The sequence below is a fragment of the Phyllostomus discolor genome, chromosome 1, assembly GCF_004126475.2.
Source record: "Phyllostomus discolor isolate MPI-MPIP mPhyDis1 chromosome 1, mPhyDis1.pri.v3, whole genome shotgun sequence".
Lineage (NCBI taxonomy): Eukaryota > Metazoa > Chordata > Mammalia > Chiroptera > Phyllostomidae > Phyllostomus > Phyllostomus discolor.
In genome coordinates, this window is record NC_040903.2 from 166,355,836 (window position 1) to 166,383,380 (window position 27,545).

Consider the following 27,545-nt stretch of genomic DNA (forward strand, 5'->3'; position numbering starts at 1 on the left):
TCATTTTCAGATTCTGAATAATGCAGACTGTTAAATAACATCACACCCTGCATGTCTAAATAAGAGCACCTGGACTCTATTTTATGTGAGATGTTCTCAGTAAAAATCTACCTGGCACATGTTAATGGAAAAGCTAAAATGCTTTCATGAGCAAATAAAATTACATAAGATTAGATATTTTCCTAAAAGGTAGATTTGACATTTAAAACTAAGACACAGCAATAGAAAGCTGGGTAAAGAAAATAAAAACATTCTGTGGCTTTTTCTACAAGCTTCGTTTTGAATACACATAATCCCCTAAACAGTTTCCTCAAATTACTGCTCTTTTGAAAGGCACACCCTTCTCTGAAAGGGTAGTACAATAAGACGGCGTTTTGCCTGTTTAAATAGAGAGGGCTACCATAAAACAAAGCCTCTGGAGAAGAAAGTGTTTCATGCTTTGCCTTAAGTTCAACCACCTTCCTTCTGAATCAGTTCTATTATGTCTGTTTCTATCTTTTATACTGCATTACATTGCTAGAGAGGATACATTTCTCTCTAACAATTCTTTCCTTTTATCTGTTTCTACTTGGCATTATGATTAACTGTGCTTCACTGTTTCCCTGGCTGTCATTAGTTACTAAGTTTTCTTCCATCTCTCCTCATTTTTAACTCTCTTCTCCTCTTATTTTGCTCCTCCTTCTTTTTCTACTTAATTGAAGACTGTAAGGCAACAAGGTACAAAAACAAAAGGAACTCAAGTAATTACAATCTACCAGTCATAGCTGCCTGCCACGAAGTACACTTCTGAAATAGATTGTTGCCTATTGATTGCTCTCATCAGCAGTCAATTTTATATTTATTTATTTACACACACACACACACACACACACACACACACACGTCTTTTGCTATACTTATCAGTCGAAATTTCAGCCCTGGCTCACTGATCTTATCTGCCCTTTCCACTCTTAAATCCAAATTACACCATTAGTATATATTAGAAATAAGATAAAAAAGGACTCATGGACATGGTCAACAGTCTGATGATTGGGCGGGCAGGGGTAGTGGGTATAAGGGGAATAAGTGGAAATGAAAAAAATACAATAAAAAAGATTTTTTAAAGAAATAAGATCAGACCAACACTGCCTAGGACCTTTAGCCAGTCCCAGCACCAAAACACCTTGTACCAAAGGACTGTCTAACCATGTTGTTATCTTTGGGCACTGATCAAAAGGCATGCTTCTCCCTTGTCCTCAAGTTAAAGTCCTTATTCACTAGCCTTTTCTACTCTCATCCCTGCCACCTCTTTTGCACTTTCTTACTCCTGTTTCTGCCTTAATTGACTCCACCTCCCATCCCAACCCTTCCCTATACCCACAAATCTTCCACAGAATGCTTTCTAAAATAAACCTGGCTCTACCTTGAGGGCAGTGCTATTTCTACTCCCTCTACACGGAGCCTCACCAGACACTCATCACCCCATGTAAGGAACTGGGACAGCAGGCATTGGCACTCTCCAGACTCACTTAGCAGTAGCTCTCCCCTTTACATAAAAGTCATCATCCTTTGACACCCCTGACATCTTTAGCCTATAGTCTTCAGGTCACTGGCATTTACTGGCTCTTTAAATCACTCCTTTTTATTTATTGAGGGCTTTGAAACTTGGCTCCCAGTATCTGTCTCCAACCCAACTCCTTCTATAATTCCAGAAGGTTCTAAGGCTTATCTATATGACCCCTTAATCAATTTAGCCTTGAAATACCTAAAAGTCCTTAACTCAAATTGCCTTCCCTTCAACTCTATTTTTGCTACCAACTGCCAGGGCCACACCTTGGATTTTGTCATCAGCTGAACTACACTGCCTCAGGACCATCAAACTCTGGAATCCCAGCCACTGACCTGAACTTTCTATTCTGCCAACCTTCCCTTTAAACTACTTCTTCAACTCACAGAGCCCTCTGCTCTTGTAATTGCTCCCTTTTCTCAGGCCACTGAGCCCCTCATGACATCTCTTCCTTTCTAAACCAGCCTGGGCTACACGGCTAAACATCTGAGTTATTTCTCCCATGAGTAATCTGGTTCCTTGCACTACTAGTCTCCCGATGTTCCTGTCAGTCAAAAGTTCAACTTGTACTCAATGATCTACTCTTAAGCCCAAGACTAAACACTATAGGAGGTAAATCATACAGTGGTACTGACTGACATCTCTCTAAATTCATGTTTCCTACCAAGCACAGCCCTCAACAGTACCCACTAAGCAATTTTTCTTGTTAGAAACTTACCTTGTCTTCACTTTCTTCCCTCTAATCTCAGAAAATAAAGTATCTCTGCCTACTTCAGATTAATTTGTCAACTTTTTCTACAGGAAAGTAGCTAATCCAAGAGGACAGCCCACTCTGCCATGCACACTCCAGCACTCTCATGCTGAAAGGATGCATAGCACACCACCTGGGCTGTGGTTAATCAATTGAAATAAAAGGATGGGAAGAAGATTTCATTAATCTCTGAGAGGTATGCAACAGTGGCTGGAATACAAGCTTCACAATCATATTGACCTGGGATTGAATCTTGGTTCATCTTATTAACCACCACCTTAGCTTAGTTTATTAACCATTCTAGCCCTTGTTTCTGCATTTGAAAAATGAGAATAAAGAATACTATCCACCCTGACTGGTGTTCAGCGTGTAGGGCATCATCCCACAAGCCAAAAGGTTGCCAGTTCGATTTCTGGTCAAGGCACATGCCTGGGCTGTAGGCCAGGTCCCTGGCTGGGGGCGTGTGAGAGGTGCCCGATCTGTATTTCTCTCACACACTGATGTTTCTCTCCTTCTCTTTCTCCCTCCCTTCCCCTTTCTTTGAAAATAAATAAATTTTAAAAAACCTTTAAAAAAGTAACCAGTGGAGACTGAGACAGGTGGAAGACAGGAACTACTAGAGTCCAAGGCAGTCCCTCTTAAAGGGCCTGCACATAGACTTACTCAGACGCACTCCATCTGAGCTCCAGCAATGGGGGCAGCAGATTGAAAGGCATCAGAAACATACAGGGAGAAACTGAATCGTCCTGCATCATGGTGAGAGCTGGAGGTGCAGCTCTTTCCCAATAGCACCTGGGCAGCAGCTTAAAAGGCACCAGTGGCATATAAGAAGAATCTGAAGTGTCTAGCATCCAGGCTAGAGCTAAGGAACAGAAAGGAGGTCAGAGGCCATTGTCCCTTTACTGAACCCTTGCTCTACAGAGCCACAGAGCCAGCAGGCTGGTACCATATCTGAGACTCCATCAAACTGGCTAACACTATTTGCCCACCCTGAAGACCCCAGGGACTCTGTCTCATCCAACTTACTGGCCCACACAAGCTGCTTTTCCATATGAATGATTGGTCTTGGCTCATGCTTCATAACTTAATTCTCTCAAAAGAGCAACAGCCAGCTTCAGTGAGTCCCTGACCCCTGAACTCTTGCTAAGTAGCCATAGGCCCAGCACCAGCAACAACCATTCTAAATGCACAACTTGGCTTCACCTGGGAATCTCCAAGCCCAGCACAAGCAGCAGCCATCTCACAGCCATCTCAGATTACTTTATAGCTCAGGCAGGGTGGCTCTGGGCAAAACACAGGTGGAGGCAGACCTTGGCCTATACCACCTGGGAAGCCCCAAAGCCTCCGTACCCAGTGGACAGCTACAGACCATGCTGGAGCAATACCACCCTGCTCTTGCACAACTGATCCTCAACGGAGAGCAGATATTGCTGGTAAGTGGTCATAGCCAGTCCTTGCAGCTGACTGGCCTGGGTAAATACCTCCATTTTACCAGCCAACAGCAATCAAAGCTCGGCTGCAGGATGAGGGTGTACTCAGCTTACTCGGAGGGTGACCCTTGAGTGCCCAGCTGGGCTGATAAGGAAAGCTGTGCCACAGGACCCTACAGGACACCTACTACATTAGGCCACACTACCAAGACACAGAGTCAAAGCAGCTCTACCTAATACATAGAAACAAACACAGGGAGGCTGCCAAAATGAAGAGACAAAGAAACATGGCCCAAATGAAAGAACAGATCAAAACTCCAGAAAAAGAGCTAAACAAAATCGAGAGAAGCAATCTATCAGATGTAGAGTTCAAAACAATGGTTATAAGGATGCTCAAGGAACTTAGTAAGGACCTTAGCAGCATAAAATGACCCTGATAGAAATTAAAATTACGTTAATTGAAATAAGGAACAATTTACAGGGAAACAACAGTAGAGTGGATGAAGCTGAGAATCAAATCAATGATATGGAACATAAGGAAGCAAAAAGGACAACAAAAAGGTAAAAGAATCCAAAAAAGGAGAATAGTATAAACAGTCTCTGGATCAACTTCAAGTGTACCAACATCGGCATCACAGGGGTGCCAGAAGGAGAAGAAAGAAAAGAAACTATAAATCTGTGTGAAAAAATAATGACAGAAAACTTCCCTCATTTGGTGAAGGAAATAGACCTATAAGTCCAGGAAGCACAGAGAGTCCCAAACGAGGTGAACCCAAAAAGGCCCACACCAAGACACAATACAATTAAAATGTCAAAGGTTAGATACAAAAAGAGAATCTTAAAAGCGGCAAGAGAAAAGCAGTTAGTTACCTACAAGAGAGCTCCCATAAAACTGTCAGCTGACCCTGGCTGGTGTGGCTCAGTGGACTGAGTGCTGGCCTGTGAACAAAAGGGTCTGTTTGATTCCCATTCATGGCACATGCCTGGGTTGGAGGCCAGGTCCCCAGTTAGGGGCATGCAAGAGGCAACCACACATGGATGTTTTTCTCCCTCTCCTTCTCCCTCCCTCTCTCTCTAGAAATAAATAAAGAAAATCTTAAAAAAAATAGACTGTCAGCTGATTTCTCAAAAGGAACTTGGCAGGCTAGATGGAATTGGTGACAAATATTCAAAGTGATGAAAACCAAGGGCCTGCCACCAAGTTTACTCAGCAAAGCTATCATTTAGAATCGAAGGACAGATAAAGAGATTCCCAGACAAGAAAAGCTAAAGGAGTTCATTATTCCCAACCAGTATAATATGAAATGTTAAGTGTCTTCTGTAAGAAGATTATCAAAACTATGAACAGTAAAATGGCAATAAATACATATCTATCAACAATTGAATCTAAAAAGCAAAATAAACAGCGAAACAAGCCAGGCAGTGAAGGACAAATACCATATGATCTCACCTTTAACAGGAACCTAAATAACAAAACAAAGAAGCAAGCAAAATATAACCAAAGACACTGAAATAGAGGACAGGCTCACGGTGACGGGAGGGGAGAGAAGAGGGAATTTAAGGGGTCAGTGGGAAGGGCTCACAGGAACAAACTTAAAGGGCACATGGTCATAAACTAAGGGGAGGGTGGTAATGGGAGGGAAGTGGGGAGGGTGGGAGGGAGGAAAGGATTGGGATTAAAAAGGAGAAAACTGTATTTGAACAATGATTAAAATATAATAAAGCCCTGGCTGGCATAGCTCAGTGGATTGAGCGCGGGCTGGGAACCAAAGTGTCCCAGTTTCGATTCCCAGCCAGGGTACATTCCTGGGTTGCAGGCCATAACCCCCAGCAACCGCACATTGATGTTTCTCTCTCTCTCTCTCTCTCTCTCTCTATCTTCCTCCCTTCCCTCTCTAAAAATAAATAAATAAAATCTTTAAAAATATATATATAATAAAAAAAAACAGGCAGAAGAGAAACAGAATCATAGATACAGACAATATTTTGATGGTTGCCAGATAAGAGATAGGTTGGGGATGGGCAAAAATAGTGAAGCGTTTAAGAAGTACAAACAGGTAGTTACAGAATAGCCATGGGTATATAAAATACAGCATAAGGAATAGAGTAGCCAAAGAACACATATGCATGATCCCTGGACAGGGACAATGGTGTGTGGTTTCTCTGAGAGAGTGGAGTGACTGGGTCTTGGCAAAAGAGGGGGGCAAAAGGGGAAAATTGGGACTATAATAGCATAACCAATGAAATATAATTTTAAAAAAGAATGATTTAGAGTGTGTACAGCTGGGGAACAGGATAGGAAGGAGGCCTGTAGACTGGATGAAATGCAAGGGGAACTTGCATTTCATATGTGCTGTGTGAATTTTTTTCAGAAGATATATTTTTATAAAAATCTTAAATGCATGTCACTTTTAATAAGAGTATAAATACAAAATGAAGATAATACATCCACCCTTGGCTTTGAACCCATTATCTCCACTTTTTTAGGAGACATTTTAATCATCTCTTCTGTGGCATTTGCAAATCTATTCAAACATTTTATATTCTTAAAGAACAAGAAAAACCAGAGTCTATCTTTAAAGTTTCTATACTATTGGCTCTGGGAGTATTTTTGTGTACTCTTTTCTTTTGCCAGACCTTCAAATGCTAGTAGGTCAGAGTTTTATCCTCAAGCCATTACTCTCCTGGTCTACAGACTTTTCTTGGGTATCTCCCCTACTCTTCTAAATTCAACTACTATAGTGTGTTCCTTCTCTGTGGAGTACACCCACATCTTTCTTCCCTCTCAGGCCTGCATATCCTAAACTCTAAAGGTTCCCATGTGGCCTGAAACCAGAGGAACAATGTGCAGTGGCAGCTTGTCCTGGGCTAGCCCGATGAACCTGTCTCCAAGGCACCCTTTTCTCTGACTTTTCAATGAGCAAACTGCAGCCCCACATAGGCTCACTTCTTTCCTATAACATTTCTGGAGAGCCAGCACAGTCCTGCCTAAGCTCTCACCTGTTGCTTCTTCTATTGAAAGCCCTTCCTTGTTTCACTGTTCCCAGCTTTCATAAGTGTATTCTCAAAATAAAAAGAAAAAATTCAACTACTATATTATAGGAAACTGTTGTGCATGGCGTGGGTCCAGACAGGACCTACACCCATGGATAGGTTCTCCTGTGGGGAATTAGGCCTGCATTGTACCTAGGCCATTTTGAGACTTGCTTTTTGCTAAAACTCCCTCACCCTGAATTGAAGCAGCAAACATTTACTACATATCTTTAAAGTAACTTCCTAAAATCTGTGCTAAACCTTCCAAGGATGAGTGTAACCAGTTCAACTACTTTTCCCTTTGCATTTGCAAATATCCTTCCTCTGTGATGTGACGAGCAGGATCCTCTCCTTTGTTTTCTGTAATAGGTAACCAACTAAAGTGAACCTCTGCATAGTAAATGAGGACCATCATGTAATGTGCTCAGAAAAAGCAATAAAAGCTTGTCAAGGCAAAGGTTGGGGTGCTCTCCCCTTGAGAGAGTGGCTTTGTTGTCCCTTTTCCTCCACAGGACTCGGTAGTCTGTGTGAATTTGTCGTATCTCATCCACAATGTCTCGGACCCCATGAGCCAGGGTCCACATCACCATATAAATGCCGATAACCTCCAAATCTATATCTACAGTGCTGGCCTCCCTCGAGTTTCAAACTTGCTGGACACTGTCAACCAGACTGACCCAGAGACAGTTCAAACTCAACATACTCAAAACTGAACTTACCTGCATTCCCCCCTATCTGGCCCCTCTTTTAGTATTCTCTAATTCATTCGGTGGCATCAGGCAATCAATCATTCACACTGGGAACACAGAAGTCACCTACAGGTGCCCCTTTCTCACTCTCCAAAAATTATTCAAGAAGTTCTGCCCTGACTGGCGTAGCTCAGTGGATTGAGCGCAGGCTGCGAACCAAAGTATAACAGGTTCGATTCCCAGTCAGGGTACATGCCTGGGTTGCAGGCCATGACCCCCAGCAACTGCACATTGATGTTTCTCTCTCTCTCTGTCTCCCTCCCTTCCCTCTCTAAAAATAAAAATAAATAAAATCTTAAAAAAAAGAAGTTCTGCCTATTTTACATCCTCAATATTTTTCAAATTGCACTTTTCACACCTACAACAGTGCCACAGTTGAAGGCCTTTGCTTAGTTTCTGCAACACATTCCCCCCCCTCACCTTACAAAATAAATACAAGAGTCTTAATCAAGCATACAATGCCCTTGCCTATTTATCTAGGTACATTTATTAATCCTAGCCTCAAATTTTGTTTTAGCAAAAAATAAATGACCCACAGTTCCTGACCTACGTATCATACTGTTTCTTGTCTTTGAGGGTTTGCTCATATTGTTTCCTCTGACTGAAATGAATGCCCTTCTTTCCCTTCCTCTTCAAACTCACTTTTCATTAAAAGGAGCTCAGGTACTAAGTTCTCTAGGAAGTTTTTCCTGATCCTATCTTCCTTCCATAAAGGTTAGGTGTCCCTCCTCTGTACTCTCATATTACTTTGTTCTTTTCTAGAAATTGTACTTCCCTTACAGTGTTGTAAGTATTTGTATATATCTCTCTCCTCCACTGATCTCTGCAGCTCAGAGTCTAGCTCACAGTCTGGCAAACAGCAAGCAATCAATAGATGTTTATTTAATGGTTCAATACATAAGAAGGGAGGGAGGGGGGCAAGGAGGCAGAGAGGGAAAGGGAGAAATAGGAGGAGGGTTCACAATGGGTTTTACTGATGGGAGTAAAAGGAATAAACTTATCAGCCCCAGGCTTCTAACACTCAGAAAAATTGCCAGCTCCAGCTCAATGCCACAAATCAGTCTCTGATGTTTATAATTGACAGGAAGAAAGACCAGGAAAGAACACATACGGTTTACAGACAGCTAATGCCCTTTCCCCCACCAAAGACGTCTACATCCAAATCACCAGAACCTGTGAGTATGTTCACCAACAGGGTAGAAAGGACTTTGCAGATGTAACTAAGGATCTTGAGACAGGAGATTATCCTAAATTGTGCAAATGGGACTAATGTAACTACAGGTGTCCTTGAGAAAGAAAGAGGGAGGCAGGGGAGTGAGAGTCAGAGAAGGAGATAAGACTACGGAAGCAGAGCTCAGGGTGATAAAAATGCTGACTGGGGGCCATAAACCAAGGAGTGTTTATGGCAGCCTCCAAGCTGGAAAAGGCAAGGGAGCGGATTCTCCCCTTAAGCCTCCTCAAAGATCACAACTGGTACCTTGATTTTAGCCCAGTGAAACCCAACTTGAACTTCTGATTTCCAAAACTGTTAATATAATAAGTTTGTATTGTTTTCAGCCACTAAGTTTGAGGTAGTTTGTTATGGCAGTGATAGGAAATACAACGTATATATGATATATAATAAATAATATCTACAATTGTCTCAAAATATGAATTTGAATCGAGTTGCCACTCAGAATGTGCCAGAACTCACTGTTTTTGATAAGTGTATAAAAATATTGACACATGGAACCACATATATATAATAAATGGGAAAAGGACTGTCTGGATATAAAATGACAATTTACAAGATAATTTGGAAATCTTTTAAAATATGGATATGAATAATCAAAGCTCTAGTTTTTAAGAAACAGGTTTTTAAGGGAGGTATTAGGTAGGTATTCTATCAAATGTGATTTAAAACGGGATTTTAAAAAAATCCTCATCCAAGAATATCTTTATTGATTTTAGAGAGGGAGGGGGAGAAGGGATAGAGAGACACAAAAAGAAAGAGAGAGAGAGAGAAACATTGAAACATCAATATGAGACAGAGAAATATCAATTGGTAGCTTCCCATATGCATCCCAACTAAGGGTCAAACATGCAACCTAGGTATGTGTCCTGATTGGGGGTGGAACTTACAACCTTCTGGTGTATGGGATGACTCTCCAACCAACTGAGCTACTAGGCCAAGACCAAAAAAGGATTTTTAATAAGCCATCCAAAAGATGTGATTTTTTTCATTTCTATGACATTTAAATATAAAAACAAATACAAGTAACAGCCTTCATTGTTATATGATCTGACTTTTTAATATGGGGGCTCTGCCTACCTAATCTGTTTATTTGCATTCTCTCTTTCCAACAACCACACACACACACACAAACATGTCAAGATATCTGGAAAATGTCAGAAAAACTAATGTCTACATAAATTTATTATAAATCTCATGGCCAGAGTTCAAACAACTTACTTTCCTTTATCCTTCAACCATTCTGGGTTCTTTTCTTCCTCTTTTAAGTCCCTAAGTTCAGGAATATCAGAATTCATTGCTCTCCGTGCCTCTGCTTGTTTGTGCAGCCACTGAAATGAGAATGAAGTCTAATGAATGACACAAAGGTCTTTTTGTTATTAACACTTACTTTTAGATTCCCATCTTCCTACATAAGACAGAAATACTATTGCTTATGTAGTGAATGTTTGAGTCCCCCAAAATTCATGTTAAAGTCATAACCATCAATGTGATGATATCCGGAGGTGGGGCCATTGGGAGTTAATGAGATTCAGATGACGTCATGAGGGTAGGGCCCCATGACAGAATGGGTGTCCTTACAAAAGGAAAAGAGACCACCAGCGTGCTTGTTCTTCCCTCCACCAACCCCAGCACGCTGATCTTGGACTTCCCAGCCTACAGAACTATGAAACATTCAATAAATGTCGGTTGTTTAAGCCATCAAGTCTATGGTATTTTGTTACAGCAGCCCAAGCAGACTAAAATAGTACTTAAAGAAGGTGATTTTAAACTTCCAGTTTTTATATGTTAAAAAAATTTTTTTTTACTTTAATAGCTGGTCAAGAGTAAAGGTCTCTAGTGCACACTTCATTCAAATTTGGGAGTTCATATGAGTATTATTTTACTTTTCTAGTTTATCTTTTTATTTTTCTATATTAAAAAGTTATAATATTTTATGATAATATAAAATAATAAAATATAAAAGTAATATACTGTTTAATAAAAAGAAAAATGTTAATACTTATAAACTGTCATTATATCTTAAGTATCTTCAATTATATCCACAACTTCTCAATTGGAAGAGGTATCAGTTCACACCTTACAGTAAAGAAATGCAGTTATTAGTGCTTATATAACTGAAGATACAATATTTAAAATACCAAAGCTCAGGAATTTATAAATGAATGAAAGATATTAATTACAAAGCATCAAACACTAAACTATCTGATATTAATAACTCATTGTAATAATATATTAATAATAAATTTCAAATCTGTCCTAACCACAACACATATTGATCCAAACTTTACAAATCTACTAAAGAAAATGATGCACCTCATAAAATAAATAGCACATGCAACAGTTCATCTCTTGGAATAGGCAAGACTACTGCATAGTAAAGCAGTATTCTGTCATCAGCATTCTGGAGCCCAAAAAACAATCCTGCAAAATATATTTTTTTCATAAGGAAATAATAAAAAATAAAGTATTTTCATTATGGTCATTGTAACTAACAGCAAGTACTCCTACCTCCTCTTCTTCTGCTACTTGTGATTCCCGGAGAGCAGTTGGGAATGGTCGAGGGGTAAAGTTGATTTTAATACTGCCAACAGAGCGAGGAGCAGGAATACTATCTTCCTTTAACTTCTCAGAAAATATATTTTCTGAGTTTCTCCCTTCAAAAACAATATTAATAATTTATTTATTTCTCATTTTGTACTTAACAAACTGACTTTTAAATAAGTTATATATCAAAGCTACTTCTAAAATTCTATACCAATAAACCAAAGACACTTTTCTACAAGAAGGAATGTAAAATCCACCATTGAAAGTATGGCAGGTCCTAGCCAGGTAGCTCAGTTGGTTAGAGCATCGTCCGAATACACCAAGGTTGTGGGTTCCAACTCTGATCAGCACGTACAAGAGTCAAGCAATGAATGCATAAATAAGGGGAATGATAAATTGATGTTTCTCTCTCTAAAATCAATACAAAAATTTTTAAAAATGTAAGTGAATCTCAATATAAAGATAAACATAAAATTATTAATAAAATATCAGTAAAGTGAATTAAGCTGTGTAAAAATCAGTATCATCAAGATCTTGAAGATACTTCTTCCTTATAAAAGTGTGTTTTGGATGCAACAGTATTTGAAAACATAAAATTTGTTTAGCAGTATTTGAAATATGGAATGAAATATTTTCATATACTCTAACTGGTATCAATATTTTATTGAATAGCATTAAAGAAGGAGGTATTGTGGTAGTTAAATTAAACCACAATAAAATATATATATTTAATAATGGTTACTACTTAATATTCACTCTAAATGATTTTCCCACATGCTAGACCTCATTGTTAAAGTAGTAATGACATGTAACCAAGTGGAAAGAACATAGATTTCAGATGCACACAGATATCGGTTCAAATACCACAGGTTTACTTATTGGTAATTTGTTTACCCTTTATGAACATCTATTGCCTCTAAAATAAGAATAGCAGCATTTATCACAAAGTGCTATTGTGAAAACTGAGTGGAAACAACCAGTAAAGTCACCTGGCATAAAGTGATCACCAATAAATGTTAATTATTACTATTATACAAGTGATTTTACTACAAAATGTTTCATTGCTACATATACACTAAACAAAGCTTAATATTCTAAGATGAGATAAAAATCAAACTCTTAGCTTTCAATAAATATGTTCTTTTTGCCCTGGCTGGTGTGGCTCAGTGGACTGAGAACCAGCCTGCAAACTGAAAAGTTGCTTGTTCAATTCCTGGTCAGGGAACATGCCTGGGTTTCAAGCCAGGTCCTAGGTCGGGGGTGTGCGGGAGACAACAGATGCACATTGGTGTTTCTCTCCCTCTCTTTCTCCCTCCCCCACCTCTAAAAATAAAAAAATAAAATCTTAAAAAAATAAATATGTTCTTTTAACTATTTTTAACATACCAGGATCAAAGGCCAAAAGAACTCTTGTTTGCTCAACAGCACTCATTTTACTGAGTCAGGTGAAGAAAATGTCTTTTAATAAAAGTCCTAGTTTCATATCTCTAAAGAAATAAATGAATGTCCCTCGTACTGACAGTCCACCCCAAGTCTTTTTAGACATTAGTTAAAACACGTATTTAACAACACTTTCATAAATTTCAAAAGGAAGCACACACGCAAAAACAACACTGAATCTTTGCTCATTTTATCATAAAACTTCACTACTTCCTAGAGGACAAAATAAATCTTTTACTTTAGTCTTTATGTTGCAATACTTATTCTCAATAAACTATAATAAGGACTGAACATCAAAAATATGTTACAACAACAGCAAAAGTGACCTATATACTTTACCAGCAGGACTCACTTTCCCAGGAAACATTGAAGTAATCCTTGTACCTTTTGTGGCAATATTTCTAGATGTTGAATTTCCAGTAAGACTTTTATGTTTTAATTTTTTCTTCTCTTCTTCAATTTGCCTTTCTTGTTGATGTAACTTCTCTTTTCTCTGAATTCTTTTTTGTTCTTCAGCTTTTCTTTGACGTGTTTTCCATGCTTCCAATTCTTTAGTTGCTTTTATCCGTTCATTTTCTTTCATACGTTCTATTTTTTTCCTCTCCTCTTCTTCAATCTGTGAATAATTACAATTACTAAAAATTTTAAAACATATAAAAAGCAACATTTTAAAAATAAATTCATTACAATAATTATTCTTACCTCAAAACTCTTGTAATTGTATCTGCAGCAATAATTAGCAGTAAGTAAAGAATTAAAATGAGAATGGTAAATAATTTAGCAAAATGCCCAGTGATTTGGTTGTTGTGAAACATAGATTTTAGTTCAGATTTACCATTAACTATTGATATAATCTTAGGAAATTACTTTCTCTAGCCTTAGTTTACTCACAAGTAAAATGTGGGCAAGCATTCAATTAGATGATATCAAAGGGCTTGGTAACAAAAAAAATCTATTTTTCTATTATAAAAGTCAAGTCACTTTTCCCGAAACCTAAACACACACACACACACAAACATTTGCCTCTTTACTTTTGCCAGTCTTACCTTGTCTTAGGACTGCAGTTGTGCCAACCTTCGCCTGAGGAATGAGGAATGTTTAGAATAAAAATAGAAAGGATGAACTAAAGAGTTTGTCTCTGGAATATGTTTGAACTTTGAATTCCATTGCCAGCTAGCTTGCCATAGTTGTTATTTGGAACTTCCATGTGAAAAGCTAAATGTCAAATAAGTTAAAAGCAGTATATTACACAAGAATATGTTAACTTTCTCCCTTTTATAAACTTCCCTCATAAGGGCAAGAAAGATAAAACTCTGAAATAAAATAACTGGTTGGTATATATGACTGACTCTATGTATCTGAGTTTCCCATGGTAATTAAAATATTCTCACCTCTCTCCTCTAGAGAACAAAAATTCTCACATCTATCCTCTAGAGAAGCAGTGTCTAATAGACCTTTTTTTGATGATGCTAATGTTCTGTGCTATCCAAGTCAGTAGCTACTGCCACATGTGGTTAATTAAGCACTTACAATGTGGCTCTTTCTCAACCACAAGGTTATATCAAGAGTTTTTTTCAGAAGTCTAATAACTGTTTAATTATTTCGGATTTTTAAGAAATGTAGCTAGAGTGACCGAGAAGCTGATTTTTCATTTTGTTTCATTAATTTAAATGTAAATTAATATACATTTAAATAATATGCCTGGCACAGTAACAGAATGACATGCTGGAACCAAGTTTCCTAGAGGCTGAAGTATTTTAGGATACAGAATCAACATTATCGATATGAAAACTATACTGAAGAAGTATCCTGTAACATCTGCATGATTTAATGGCCTCTTCTGGAAGACTGGTTATCTATCTATTGAACTGTGTAATACTGACTTTAAAATAAATTTCACAGAATATTGAACATGAGTTTCCTGTAGTCCCAGAACTGTACCTAAGGCCTAAACTAAGCCCAAAAGATGCTAATTACTATGAATCCTAAAGTTCAGATGGCTGCCAAGAGGTTGGGGCAGGAGGACTCTACATGTGGCAATGAGCCAGCTTTTAATGCCTGACAACAGGGAATGATGAACAGTCAGTGTTAGCCAGAGGCAGCCACAACCTAAAAAGAGATGACAACTTCACCCAGTTTAATAATATGTTTCCCATTTTTCCTTTCCTCCCTCTTTTCCCCAACACATGAAAGAAGGGAAAAGTATGTAAAAAGTCAGAACACCCTTACCTCTCATAAGGCCTGTGAGTGAAATGAATTTTGAAGTTTTTAAAACTGTTAAGACAGTCTTAATTACCCAAAATGAGACTACTCTTATAATCAAAAGTAACAGGAAAGTTCTATTATCATAACCAAGATTTAGTTAAAGGAAATATATGTATATTACATATATATATAATTATATGTGTAATTTAATTTGTAATAAACTACCTTTGAGACAAAAAAATAGTCTAACTCTTTAGGGAGTTATGTGGCAAAGAAGGGACCAAGAAAGGCTTCACAGAGCACGTGACAGAAGGAACTAGGAAGAAGAGAAAAATTTGAAGGTTAATTCCACAAAGTTTATGATAAAAGGAAAAGAGAAACTATATACATCAAAGAGAAACAGAGATCCAAGAAAGGCTTCACAGAGCATGTGACAGTATGAACTAGAAAGAAGAGAAAAACTTAAAGAAGGTAATACTACAAAATTTATGATAAAAGGAGAAGAGAAACTATATACATCAAAGAGAAACAGAGATATACAAATGTTAAACAATTCTTGAAGTTCTTTTATTTTTTTTATTTAAAGATTTTTTTTTTTAATTTTAGAGGGGAAGAGAGAGAAAGAAACATCAATGTGTGGTTGCCCCTCAAGCGCCCCCTACTGGGGACCTAACCCACAACACAGGCATGTGCCTGGACTGGGAATCAAACCAGCAACCCTTTGGTTCACAGGCCAACAACACTCAACCCACTGAGCCACACCACCCAGGGCTGAAGTTCTTATTAAAACAAAAGTAGTACGGGGCACTTACCACATAAAGAAGGAATGCTTAGTAACAGAAAAATTCAGAAGGCTAGAAAAGTAATCATCACACATGAAGAAACTGAATTTTAAGTACTTTGTACTGCTCAAAAAAGGATGCCATAAAGTGTGAGATATTGCTTTACTATAGACAGCAAATTTAACTAAAAGGAGAGTAATTAGTAGCTCCTAAACCCAATTCCTGAAGAAGGGGAAGTCTGTATTTCTTTTAATTTGGAATGAATGGTTTATCGAGGCATTGTTCTTTCTAAAATAATTTTACTTATCAATTACATGCAGAAATAATAAAATATTAGCACACTGAACTGAAGAAAATATTAAAATTATAATATATCTTGATCAAATAGGGTGTTTCTTACTTATGATATTAGGAAATTAAAAGAGAAAAACAACATGACCTCAACACATGACAAAACATCAGCTGATACTAGGAATAACAGAAAAATTTTAGCTTGCTAAAAGGACCCATACAATGTTCAATTTCATGGCAAAGCATTAGAAATACTTCTAGCAAAATCACTAAGGCCAATATGCCTACTATTTTACTATTTTCCTAGAGGTAACCTATATAATAGAATGTTTAAAATATGAAATATAAATAAGGATTATAAGGAGACAGAACTGTCATTATTTGTAAATAATATTGTAGACTACCTAAAAGAACCAAATAACAAATTGACAAACTATTACAACCAAAAAGTAAGTTCAGCAAGGCACTCATTTATAAGATCAACTTAATACAAACTCATAAAAACAAACTAACTTACATATAAACTAGAAATAAGCGATTTGAAAAATACAGTGGAAAAAATTATTCATTAGTAAATGCCAGAAAAAACTTTAAAAGGCTAAGAATAAACTTAACAAAATATGAGCAAGTCCTACGTATGCCAAATAATTTTGCTGGAGATACCTAAAGTAAGTCTGAAGAAATGGAGATAAATGCCATGGTGTTGGAGGGAGATTGAAATATTATAAATACGTTGATGTTCTGTAAATGAATTTCTAAAGTCAATGTAAATATAATCAAAATACCAAAAGAACTTCTTAGAGAGCTTAATAAATAAATATAAAATTCATCTACAAAAGAAAATGTGCAAGTTTTATGGAGGGATGAGGAAACTGTCAATTCCCATCCACAGATACCAAATACGAAACTGGACAAATCTATCAAAAACAATTTCAAGGCACTGGAAATTAACCAAAGACAGCCTGCAAAATGAGAAGGGTTTGTTCTAGAAAAACTGCTAAAGTTACAGGTAACCACAGTGGGATGCTGAGCCCTCCAGCCTGAGGTTGCTCTCAACCACCCACTTCCAGCTAGAATAACAAGACTGGCAGTTTTACCAACATGCAGCTCACAACAACAATGAAAAACCCTGCAGCTTTGTTGGCAGAAAGGGAGGATTCATTTCAGGGTGGGGCAGGAAAAACCTGTGGCTTTAGGGGATAAAAACTGTAGACTTGGTTGGGAATAAACAGGGGAAATCTGCAGTTGAGGTCTGAGGTTGAGGTCCTGGTTAGGGTAAGTGACTTACTAGTCAGAAAATTAACATAAAGATCATATAAACAAGGGCAATAGAAAGTCTGTGGTAAGCTCACCATATAATCCTGGCTAAACAGAAAACTATGTATTTGTGGGGGAGACACAGGAAGGCTGGCATAAAATGAAGCCAAGGGAGACAGGAGACCTGGCTCCAACTTTGCAGGTATTCTCAAACCAACACACAGATCAACAGGCAAAGGGTAGGAGGCCTCTACTACCTCTGCCCAAAGCATTAACTAACAGCTATATGGACACAGGGAAGACCCCTAAGGAAGCCAGTCTAAGAAAATACAAATTAAAAAATTTAGCAGAGACATCAGCAGCTGTATATCCAAGGGAGACTAGATTGATTTCATAATTAAAATCAAGGGAAGTTGCTAAAAAATAATCTTGAATAAATCAACAAAAACCAAATTAAAAAAAAAAAAACAGAAGCCAGAATTGCTATCATCTAATAATTAAAATATCTAGTTTTTAACCAAAAATACCAAAAAATTTTGATAAAAACTTCTCAAATTTGATGAAAATATTACCCTAAGCTTCAATGACTTCAATAAACCCAAAGGAAAATAAATACAAATATCCAACATAAAGTTCAAAATTAGTAAAAAAGCTAAACACAGCAGAAAATCTTAAAAGCAGCAAGAGAAAAAAGACTCATCATATACAGGGAAACAATACAATTAAAGGCTGTTTTCTCATTAGAAACAAGGGAGGACAGAAGATAGTGAAATGACATGTTCAAAGTACTGACAGATAAAAACTATAAACCACAAATTCTATAAAGAGCAAAACCATTCTTTAAACATGAAGATGACTCTTCCCACCATCTTTCCACGCTGCCATAATGGTGCACATAACTGTTCAGGCTGATGCTCTCAAGTGTGTCAACGATGCTGAAAAAAGAAGCAAACACCAGGTTCTTATCAGGCCATGATCCAAAGCCATCATCGTTCAGTTTCTAACTGTGATGATGAAGCATGGTTACATCGGCAAATTTGAAATTACTGATGACCACAGACCTGGGAAATTTGTCATGGACCTCACTGGAGGTTATGGACATCCCTATCCTATTCCTGATCTTAAGGGAAATGCTTGTAGTTTTTGCCTATTGAATACGATGCTGGCAGTACGTTTGTCATATATGGCCTCTATTATGCTTAGATATGTTTCCCCTAATCCCACTTTACTAAGAGGTTTTTCATAAATTGGTGCTGGATTTTATCAAATGCCTTTTCTATTGATATAACCATGTGGTTTTTATCCTCTATTTTATTTATGTGGTGAATCACATTTGTTGATTTGCCAATGTACCAACCTTGCATTCCCAGAATAAATCCCAGTTGATCATAGAGTCCATCAAGAAACTACTAGAACTAATCAATGAATTCAGCAAAGTAGCAGGATACAAAATTAATATCCACAAATCAGTTGCATTTTTATACACCAATAACAAACCGACAGAAATAGAAATTAAGAAAACGATCCCAGCCCTGGCTGGTGTGGCTCAGTGGACTAAACAGATTGCAAACTGAAGGGTCACTGGTTCGATTCCCCATCAGGGCACACGCGCTGATGTGGGCCAGGCACTCAGTTGGAGGCATGTGAGAGGCAACCAAGCACTGCATCTCTCACACACAGATATTTTTCTCCCTCTCTTTTTCCCTTCCTTCCCATCTCTCTAGAAATAAATAAATAAAATCTTTAAAACAACAAAAAAAGAGGGAAAATAACAAGTTTTGGTAGGATATAGAGAAACTGAAACTCTTATTCACTGCTAGTTGGAATATAAAAGGTGCAGACGCTATGAAGAACAGTGTGACAGGTCCTCAAAAATTTAAAAGTAGGCTCTGGGTGGGTAGGTCAGTTGGTTGTAGCATTGTCCTGATATGCCGAGTTTTGCAAGTTGGATCCCTGGTCAGGGCACATACAAGAATCAACCAATGAATGCATAAATAAGTGGAATAACAAATCAATGTCTGTCTGTGTATCTCTAAAAAGAATCAATAAAGAAAAAAATTTAATTAAAATAGAGTTATTGTCCTGGCTGGGTGGGTTAGTGGTTGGAGCATCATCCTGTACACCAGAAGGATGGCAGGTTTGGTCACCGGTCATGGCACATATGGGAGGCAACCAATCGATGCTTCTCTTTTACATCGATATTCCTCTTCTCTCTCTCTCCCTTCCTCTTTCTCTAAAAATCAGTAAAAACATATCCTTGGGTGAGGTTTAAAAAACAGATCATTATTACCATATAATCCAGCATTCCACTTCTAGGTACAGACATACTCAAAAGAATTGAAAACAAGATCTGGAAAAGATATTTGTATATCCATGTCCATAGCAGCATTATTCACAATAGCCAAAAGGTGGGAGTAACCCAAACGTCCATCAACTCTTTAGCTAGACTAAGGAAAAAAGAGAGAAGACTAAAATAAAAATCAGAAATGAGAGGGGACATTACAACTGATAATATGGGAATGATAAAGATCATAAGAAACTACCATGAACAAACTGTACACTAACCAATTGAACAACCTAAAAGAAATGGATAAATTCCTAGAAATATACAACCTACCAAGACTGAATCATGGAGAAATAGAAGATCTAAGCAGACCAATGACAAGTAAGGAGCTTAAATCAGTTATCAAAAACCATCTAAGAAATAAAAGACTAGGACCAGGCTTCACTGGTAAATTCTACCAAACATTTGAAAAAGAATACTAACAGTTTTTCAGTATGGAATTTTTTTAAAAAACTAAAAATGGGACTGCCTTTTGACCCAGCAATTCCACTGCTGGGATTATATCCTAAGAACCCTGAAACACCAATCCAAAATAACCTATGCACCCCAATGTTCATAGCAGCACAATTTACAATAGCCAAGTATTGGAAGCAACCTAAGTGCCCATCAGTAAATGAATGGATCAAAAAACTATGGTACATTTACACAATGGAATTCTATGCAGCAGAAAGAAAGAAGGAGCTCCTACCCTTTGCAACAGCATGAATGCAACTGGAAAGCATTATATTAAGCAAAATAAGCCAGGCGGTGAAAGACAAATACCATACAATATCACCTTTAACAGGAACCTAATCAACAAAACAAACAAGCAAGCAAAATATAACCAAAGACACTGAAATTGAGAACAGGCTGACAGTGACCAGAGGGGAGAGGTGAGAGAATTTCAGGGGAAAAGGGTGAAGGGTTTGCAGGAACAATTACAAAGGACATATGGACAATAACAAGGGCAGGCAGTGTGGAAACAGGAGAGGGAGGTGGGGAGGGCTGGGGTGTTGGGGTGAGGGGAAAAAGCAGAAAACTGTGCTTGAACAACAATAAATGAAATGAAATGAAATGAAATGAAAAGAATACTAACAGGTTTTAAATTCTTCCAAAAAATTGAAGAGCAGGGAATACTCCCAAACTCATTTTACAAGGCCAGCAGTACCCTGTTTTATTAGTTCAGTAAATATCTGTTGTCACAAATTTAATATTTTGCTTGTATTTTTTAAAATTCAGGAAAATTGTCCTGGCTGGTATGGCTCAGTAGATTGATCACATGCCTGTGAACTGAAAGGTCACCAGTTCAATTCCCAGTCAGGGCACGTGCCTGGGTTGCAGGCCAGGTCCCCAGTTGGGGTGTGCTAGAGGCAATTAGTCAGTGTATCTCTTGCACAGTGAGGTTTCTCTCCCTCTCTTCCTTCCTCCCTTCCCCTCTCTCTAAAAATGTAAATAAAGCCTTTTTAAAAAATAAAATTCAGGAAAATTATAAAAATCAAAAGGCTGACAGAAATGATAATACAATCAAGAAAAACTGGAACTCATCAAGTATACTATAAGCAGAAATCTTTGGTCAGCTGACCACATGGTTAATTAAGTAAAAAACAAAGTATATAAGGATAGGCTATATTTAAAAGTCAAGTAGAAGTGATAAAAGAAGTGGTGAAATCTTTGGAATTATAAACTTCTGATTATAAAAGCAATACTAGTGCTTCAAGTACAAAAGAAGAGTCATGGGTTCACAGAGCTCTTGACGAGATCATGCTTGTAATAAATTCCTTAATCATTTCACAATGTCAAAATGAGAATGTGCAGTAAGAAATTACTTGCAAAAACAAGTTAGCATAGGTAAATCTTTAGAGACAGGACTTAGATTAGTGGTTGCCTATGGCTAGGGGATGGGAGGAACAGAGAGTGACTGCTGATGGGCATGGTGGCTTTGGGGGTGATGAAAATGTTCTAAAATTGATTGTGGTGATGGTTGCACAAGTCTGGATGAATTGTAAGCTTTAAATGTGTGAATTGTATGGTATATAAATTATATCTCAAAATATATTGCTGATTGAAGCTCTAACTTGAAATCCTCAACAGTTAAAAATGTATTTATTTGTCGATACTCAGTGTTTTTCTTGTTTTAAATAATTGTGTCCATTATACCAAGATTAAGAAGGAGGTAAAATATACCATAAAACCTTATCATTTCTGACCCCCCTGGAAATAGAAAATTCTCACTGAAACAAGTAAATCTATAATTATCTAATATTTACACCCTCAACTTTCATAAAGATTTTCAGGCCCTGACTGGTGTGGCTCATTTCATTCCACGAATGAAAGGTTGCTGGTTCAATTCCCAGTCAGGCCACAGGCCTCAGTTGCAGGTTTGGGTCCCCAGTAAGGGTGCATTCAAGAGGCAACTGATTGATGTTTCTCTCTCACATCAATGTTTCTCTCCCTCTCTTCCTCCCTCCTTTACCTTCTCTCTACAAATAAATAAATAAAATCATTGAAAAAAAAGATTTTCTGCCTTGGCTGGTGTAGCTCAGTGGATTGAGCACAGGCTGCAAACCAAAGGGTTTCTGGTTCAATTCCCAGTCAGGGCACATGCCCGGGTTGTGGGCCAGGTCCCCAGTTGGAGCTATGTGAAAGGCAACCACACACTGATGTTTCTCTCCCTCTCTTTCTCTACCCCTTCCACTCTCTCTAAAAATAAATAAATAAAATCTTTTAAAAAAAGATTTTCAGGAACACATGTAATTAGTAGATAGTTTCTATAATGTAGTAAGTCCTATAACCAAAGTATGAACAAAAAGGTGAGGTTGGAACTAATTATCCTTACATAGTTTATTATCATCTCTTTAATCAGAAGATTTTTCTATCAATGTGCAATTTACCTTCATCATGACATTTAGTGCATATTTTTGATCTTCACGCCTTGTTGCAGCTTTTGCCTCTGTAGCTTCTTTTGCTTTTTCTTGTGCTTGTAAAACAGATTTCTCCCTTATTTTTTGCATCATTTCTTTGTCAACTAAAACATAAAGAATATCACTAAATTAGGATTATGATAAATTTGTTTTACTAGGAGAAAACTGCTTAATATTATGAACAAGGATGAGATATTTTTGGACCCAACTTCATATGGAGAAGTGAAAACATTTCTCAGTATTAAACTGGCCAAGAAGCTAACATTAAAATGTAAGCAAGTGACTGTATAGTAATTACTACAGAATAAGAGGGGGTAAACAAAAGGGGAAATGGGGGGATGGGAGAACCAAGAGGAAGGAGGGGAAAGAAAGAGAAGGAAACAGAGGGAGGAGACAAGATGAGGGGAAAGACAAAACATATATCCTCCTCTCTGTTGAGAAAGCAGAGTTATTTGCTTATAAACCTGATCACAATAAATCATCACTACAGGGTTTAGAAGAGAAAATGGGTTGAGACTATCTGCTATGATCAATCACCTTCACAAACTTAAAAGGTAATTTATACATATGAAGAGTATAGGGCCAGCCCTAGCAAAAATTATAAAGTAACATGACTTGTTATATATAGAATTTTACCATTCACAATTATTTTTATATCCAGTGACTCAATGTTTTACACACAGGCTATGATCCAATTTATATTCAGTGACTCAATGTTTTATACACAGGCTGTGATTCATTAGGGAGGATGTAAATTATCTTAGGGAAAGAGGAATCAGGAAGGGATCTAGACTTTGAGGGGAGAAAAAACAGGAGAGAGAAAACTTGGTGTGGGGAGGGTGAGGAGGAGGAGAGTAAGGTCTGGGGGTGGGGGGAGGCAGGGGCAGGGATGAATCAGGTCCTAGGCAGGGGTTCTTAAACTTTTTAGTGCATCTGACCCCTTGGCAGAATAAAGCCATAAATATTGACCCCTTGGCAGAATAAAGCCATAAATGTTTTCAAATGTATGAAATAAAATACATAGAATTATAAAGAAAACTAATCATATTAAAACACAAATATTAAAAAATAAAATTGATTTTGGCTGGTGTGACTCCAAGGATTGAGTGCCACCTGCAAACCAGACTCCCTGGTTGGATTCCCAGTCAGGGCACGTGCCTGGGTTGCAGGCCAGGTCCTCAGAAAAGGGTGCAAGAGAGGCAACCACATGATGTTTCTCTCCCTCTCTTTCTCTCTCCCTTCCCCTCACTAAAAATAAATAAATAAAATCTTTTAAAAAAAACTTACCACCTGACACAGAAAGGGTCTCCCACATGACCGCTTCTTTTTTATGTAAGGTGAAAACAATAGTGTCATTTCCAATCTTGGCTTTGCTGTTCTCGTCGTCTATGGGAGCATAGAGAAACACCTCAAATAAAAATGGAGCAAAGTTGACCTATTCAGAAGGGGGAGAAACGAAGGTTAATTTAGTTACACTAATTAAAAACACAGCCGTTAAGAAATTAGTGATAGAAGTCAAAATCATTTCCTTAAATGCCTACTATAAATTTATTCCAGATCATGAAAGATCAGCAAGATATATGTAGGGAGCCCTGGATAAAAAACAATCTCTGATTTGATAACAGCTGCTTACAGATGAGGTATCACCTGTACGGGATTCGTTTATTGTCGCTTTCAATAGCACTAAGGTTTTAGGACGTTTCTGTGGAAGGACGCCTCCGTTCGCGCACACCTGGGCGCACTCGGAGAAGCTTCGGACCACAGCCCCGGGAGCCGGCAGGCACGACTCGCGCTCCTACCTTCAGATAGTTTTCCGTGCAGAACACGTCCGCATCTCTAATGCAGACACCCCGGAGGGGCACAGAGATAAAGACCGCAGTCTTCGTCTGCTGCCAGCTGTAATCCCTCACCTGCAGGGGCATCCTGGGAGGCAGACCCTGCGGCTGGTGGGGCGGGAGAGCACTGGCGCCAGTTTGGTTGCTAGGGAAGCCGGGGTTACCAGGTTCCAGCCCTTCCGGGTCAGGCGGGGACCCAGGCACCCGGAGTTCCTTGAGAAGGCCCGGCCGCCTCTGCGACCCCGGGCGGATTCCGCTCCTCGCTGCTTGGGCCTGTTGGAGGAGTCTTTAGACCACTTCTTAGGGTCTTAGTGAGGCAGGAGATAGTCAGGAAGGAAGCTCCAGAGGCCCCCGCAGGGCTGAGGTAGAAAACCTCTATACATGACAAAGACCCCCTAAGACAGGTTGTTCCTGTTTACTGGGATAACTCTGAATCATAGAATGCGCCTGCGCGCTACCCCTGATTCATTATAATATTATTATAATGAAATAACATCGTGGGACTCCCTTCTCCAGTAGCCAATCAAGAAAATCATAGGAAACCACACATGCGCAGTAGCTTTGAAATCCAACTCCTTGTACCTGCGCAGGAAAAGCCCACCAAAGACTAGCAAGGGGGCTTCTGCCCTATAAGAATAGAATCCCCTAGCCCACGTGCCCCCTCTTTTTCTCTGCTCAGAGCTGGCCCACTCCCGTGTCCTGTGGAGTGTACTATCACTTAATAAATCTTCCCTCTTTCTTTATGCTATAAACTTTGTGTGTTCGGTTCAATTCTTTGTCCTCGATCACTAAGAACCTGGTTACCTGTGCACACCTGTGACAGTTTTTGGCGAGCCAGCCAGGAGAAGACACCGGAGTGGTAAGCCTTCTTTGCTGCTCTGACACCTGGGATCCCCTTTTCCGTTATCACCTATTCTGTTTCGGTGACTCTGATGTTCCGTGATGGAAGGTCGGCCGCTAATTTGCGGGCACAGGTCGGGCAGTTAAAAGCCACAAGGGCGCCCGCCGCTTGAAGACTCCTGTGATAGGATAACTTGGATGCGGAACGGGGTTAGCCTTAGTCCCCGCCAGGTACAAGAAAATGTCCGCACAACGGTTAGGCACACTGTGGAAAGCACAAAACACTGCCCCACCCCGCGGCCACTCCCCCAATAGGCATAGTCGGACCTTCCATGCGGGATATCAGTCACCACCTCACCTGCACTATGGCTTCCTTTTGCAGTCTCCTCATCAGGCCCACAGATAGTCTTTTATGCTTTTCCTCCTCAACTGACTTCTGGTCTTTATGCCTTCACTCATACCCCACTTGCCTTTTATGTATGAAGGGCTCCTGCTGTCTTTGTACTAGGATATCTACCTTGGGGTCATTGACAGGCTAGTGCTAAGTACAGTTGCAAGAATGAGCCACTCCCATCTTTGCCACGTGTATACTCTCATTGTAAGCAGCAACATCGCTCAGAACCACACAACAGGTGCCTGCTGGTCGCTGGTTACTAAATGGCTGCGTAGAGCCACTCTTACCTAATTAATTGAATTTGGGAATCTAAGGTGGTTTACTTGTTCCTATAAGGGTATTTTAATTTCCCCTCTCAGTCCATTGTCCCTCTATGAGATCCGCCTCCAGTATAAAGGGTGGTATTTTAGACATCTCTTGAGGTCCCTTCTGCGAGACTTCAGACGCAGGTACAATTTCTTAAAGCTCTGGAAAATTACATAGGATATTTAAGGGTCTTCTTTGTGATCTAGAAAAGAGTCATTTTATAATAAGATCATCTTGGTGCTTCTTGAATGGTTTACAGGGCCAGAAATTATTTTTCTAGTAACACACTTCCTTTGCCCCAGATCTTAAAGCTTACAGGAAAATGAAGGTCCCCATAGATGAAGAATACAGAAATAGAAATGTACTAAGGACACAAGGATAGAGTCTGGGATTGTTAGAATTATAGGCAATTGCTCAAGAATGCAGGACTGGTTCCTTCCCAATAGTTAGAGACAAAAATAGACTGTGGTGATTCTCTCAAGTCTTTTAGATTTCTGTCGGCCGACACTCACTAGGATTTCTTTCGCCAGAGACGTCTGGTAGTTCGGTGGGATCCCAGGGGACGCCCTGTGGCCCACTAGGAAGCTCCTGAGGCAAGAAAAGGGGGACGCCTCTCAATTGCAAAGGAGTATCTCTCTCACTAGAATCTCTTTCGCCAGAGACGTCTGGTAGTTCGGTGGGATCCCAGGGGACGCCCATGGCCCACTAGGAATCTCCTAAGGGCAGCAAAGAGAGGGACGCCTCTAGTCTGCAAAGGAGTATCTTTGTGTTTCTTCTCTCTTAGGATCACTACAGTCGAAATGGGAACCACACCTTCCATCCTTTCTAAATCACCATTGAGTTGCATTCTTAGCAATTGGGATAAATTTAACCCAGAAATTTTTTTTTAAAAAAAAGAAGAGATTAGTTTTCTTTTGTAACACAGTTTGGCCCCAATATAAATTAGGGGATGGAGAAATATGGCCTGAGAATGGGAGCAAAAATTATAATACTATCCTACAGCTAGACCTATTCTGCCGGAGGGAAGGCAAATGGTCTGAAGTTCCTTACGTGCAGGCATTCATGGCTCTGTACCGAGATCCCTCGTTTGGCTCCAGCCCCACCCTGACAAAACCTATAGGCCCAAGTGTTGATCAATTAGAAGATACTCTCCTTAGCTCCCCACCTGTCTCTCAAGGGAGATTAAGGGAACCCCAGAGTTCTGGAGTCTCTGCCCCTACCTTAGAGGGAGCGACCTCTCCACCACCCTATGCTATAAACAACCTAAAGCCACCAGCTGAGGAAAAACCCAGCCCTGCAGGACATACTAGAAGTGGCGCTTCTTATCTCCCTACCACTCCTGCACTCCTACCCTTGAGGGAGGTAGCAGGCCCTGAAGGTGCTATAAGGGTACAAGTGCCATTCTCTATAACTGATTTACAACAATGTAAAGACAGGCTTGGGAGTTTTTCAGAGGATCCTTCACGTTTCACTAGTAATTTCCAGACTCTTACTCTAGCATTTAGTATGTCGTGGAGGGATTTGTACATAATTCTGACCACCTGCTGTTCCCCAGATGAGAAACAGCGGATCTGGGAGGAGGCCCGTAAGTATGCAGATCAGCTGCATACCCAGAACCCTGGCACTAACCAGCCAGCTGCCCAAGCTGTCCCGGACCAGGAACC

At 39.1% G+C, this 27,545-nt stretch overlaps 1 protein-coding gene across 1 annotated transcript in view; it reads right to left on the reverse strand.

Moving 5' to 3' along the window:
• The window catches only part of DNAAF4 (dynein axonemal assembly factor 4), a 39,584-nt gene extending 15,100 nt beyond the window's left edge, over positions 1-24,484 (reverse strand). The window contains 6 exon segments of the mRNA XM_028507244.2: positions 9,962-10,071; positions 11,252-11,397; positions 13,112-13,343; positions 22,477-22,610; positions 23,794-23,941; positions 24,306-24,484. Of these exon segments, the coding sequence (XP_028363045.1) occupies positions 9,962-10,071; positions 11,252-11,397; positions 13,112-13,343; positions 22,477-22,610; positions 23,794-23,941; positions 24,306-24,428 (893 nt within the window). The 5' untranslated portion in view covers positions 24,429-24,484.
• Between the last annotated feature and the right edge of the window lie 3,061 nt (positions 24,485-27,545).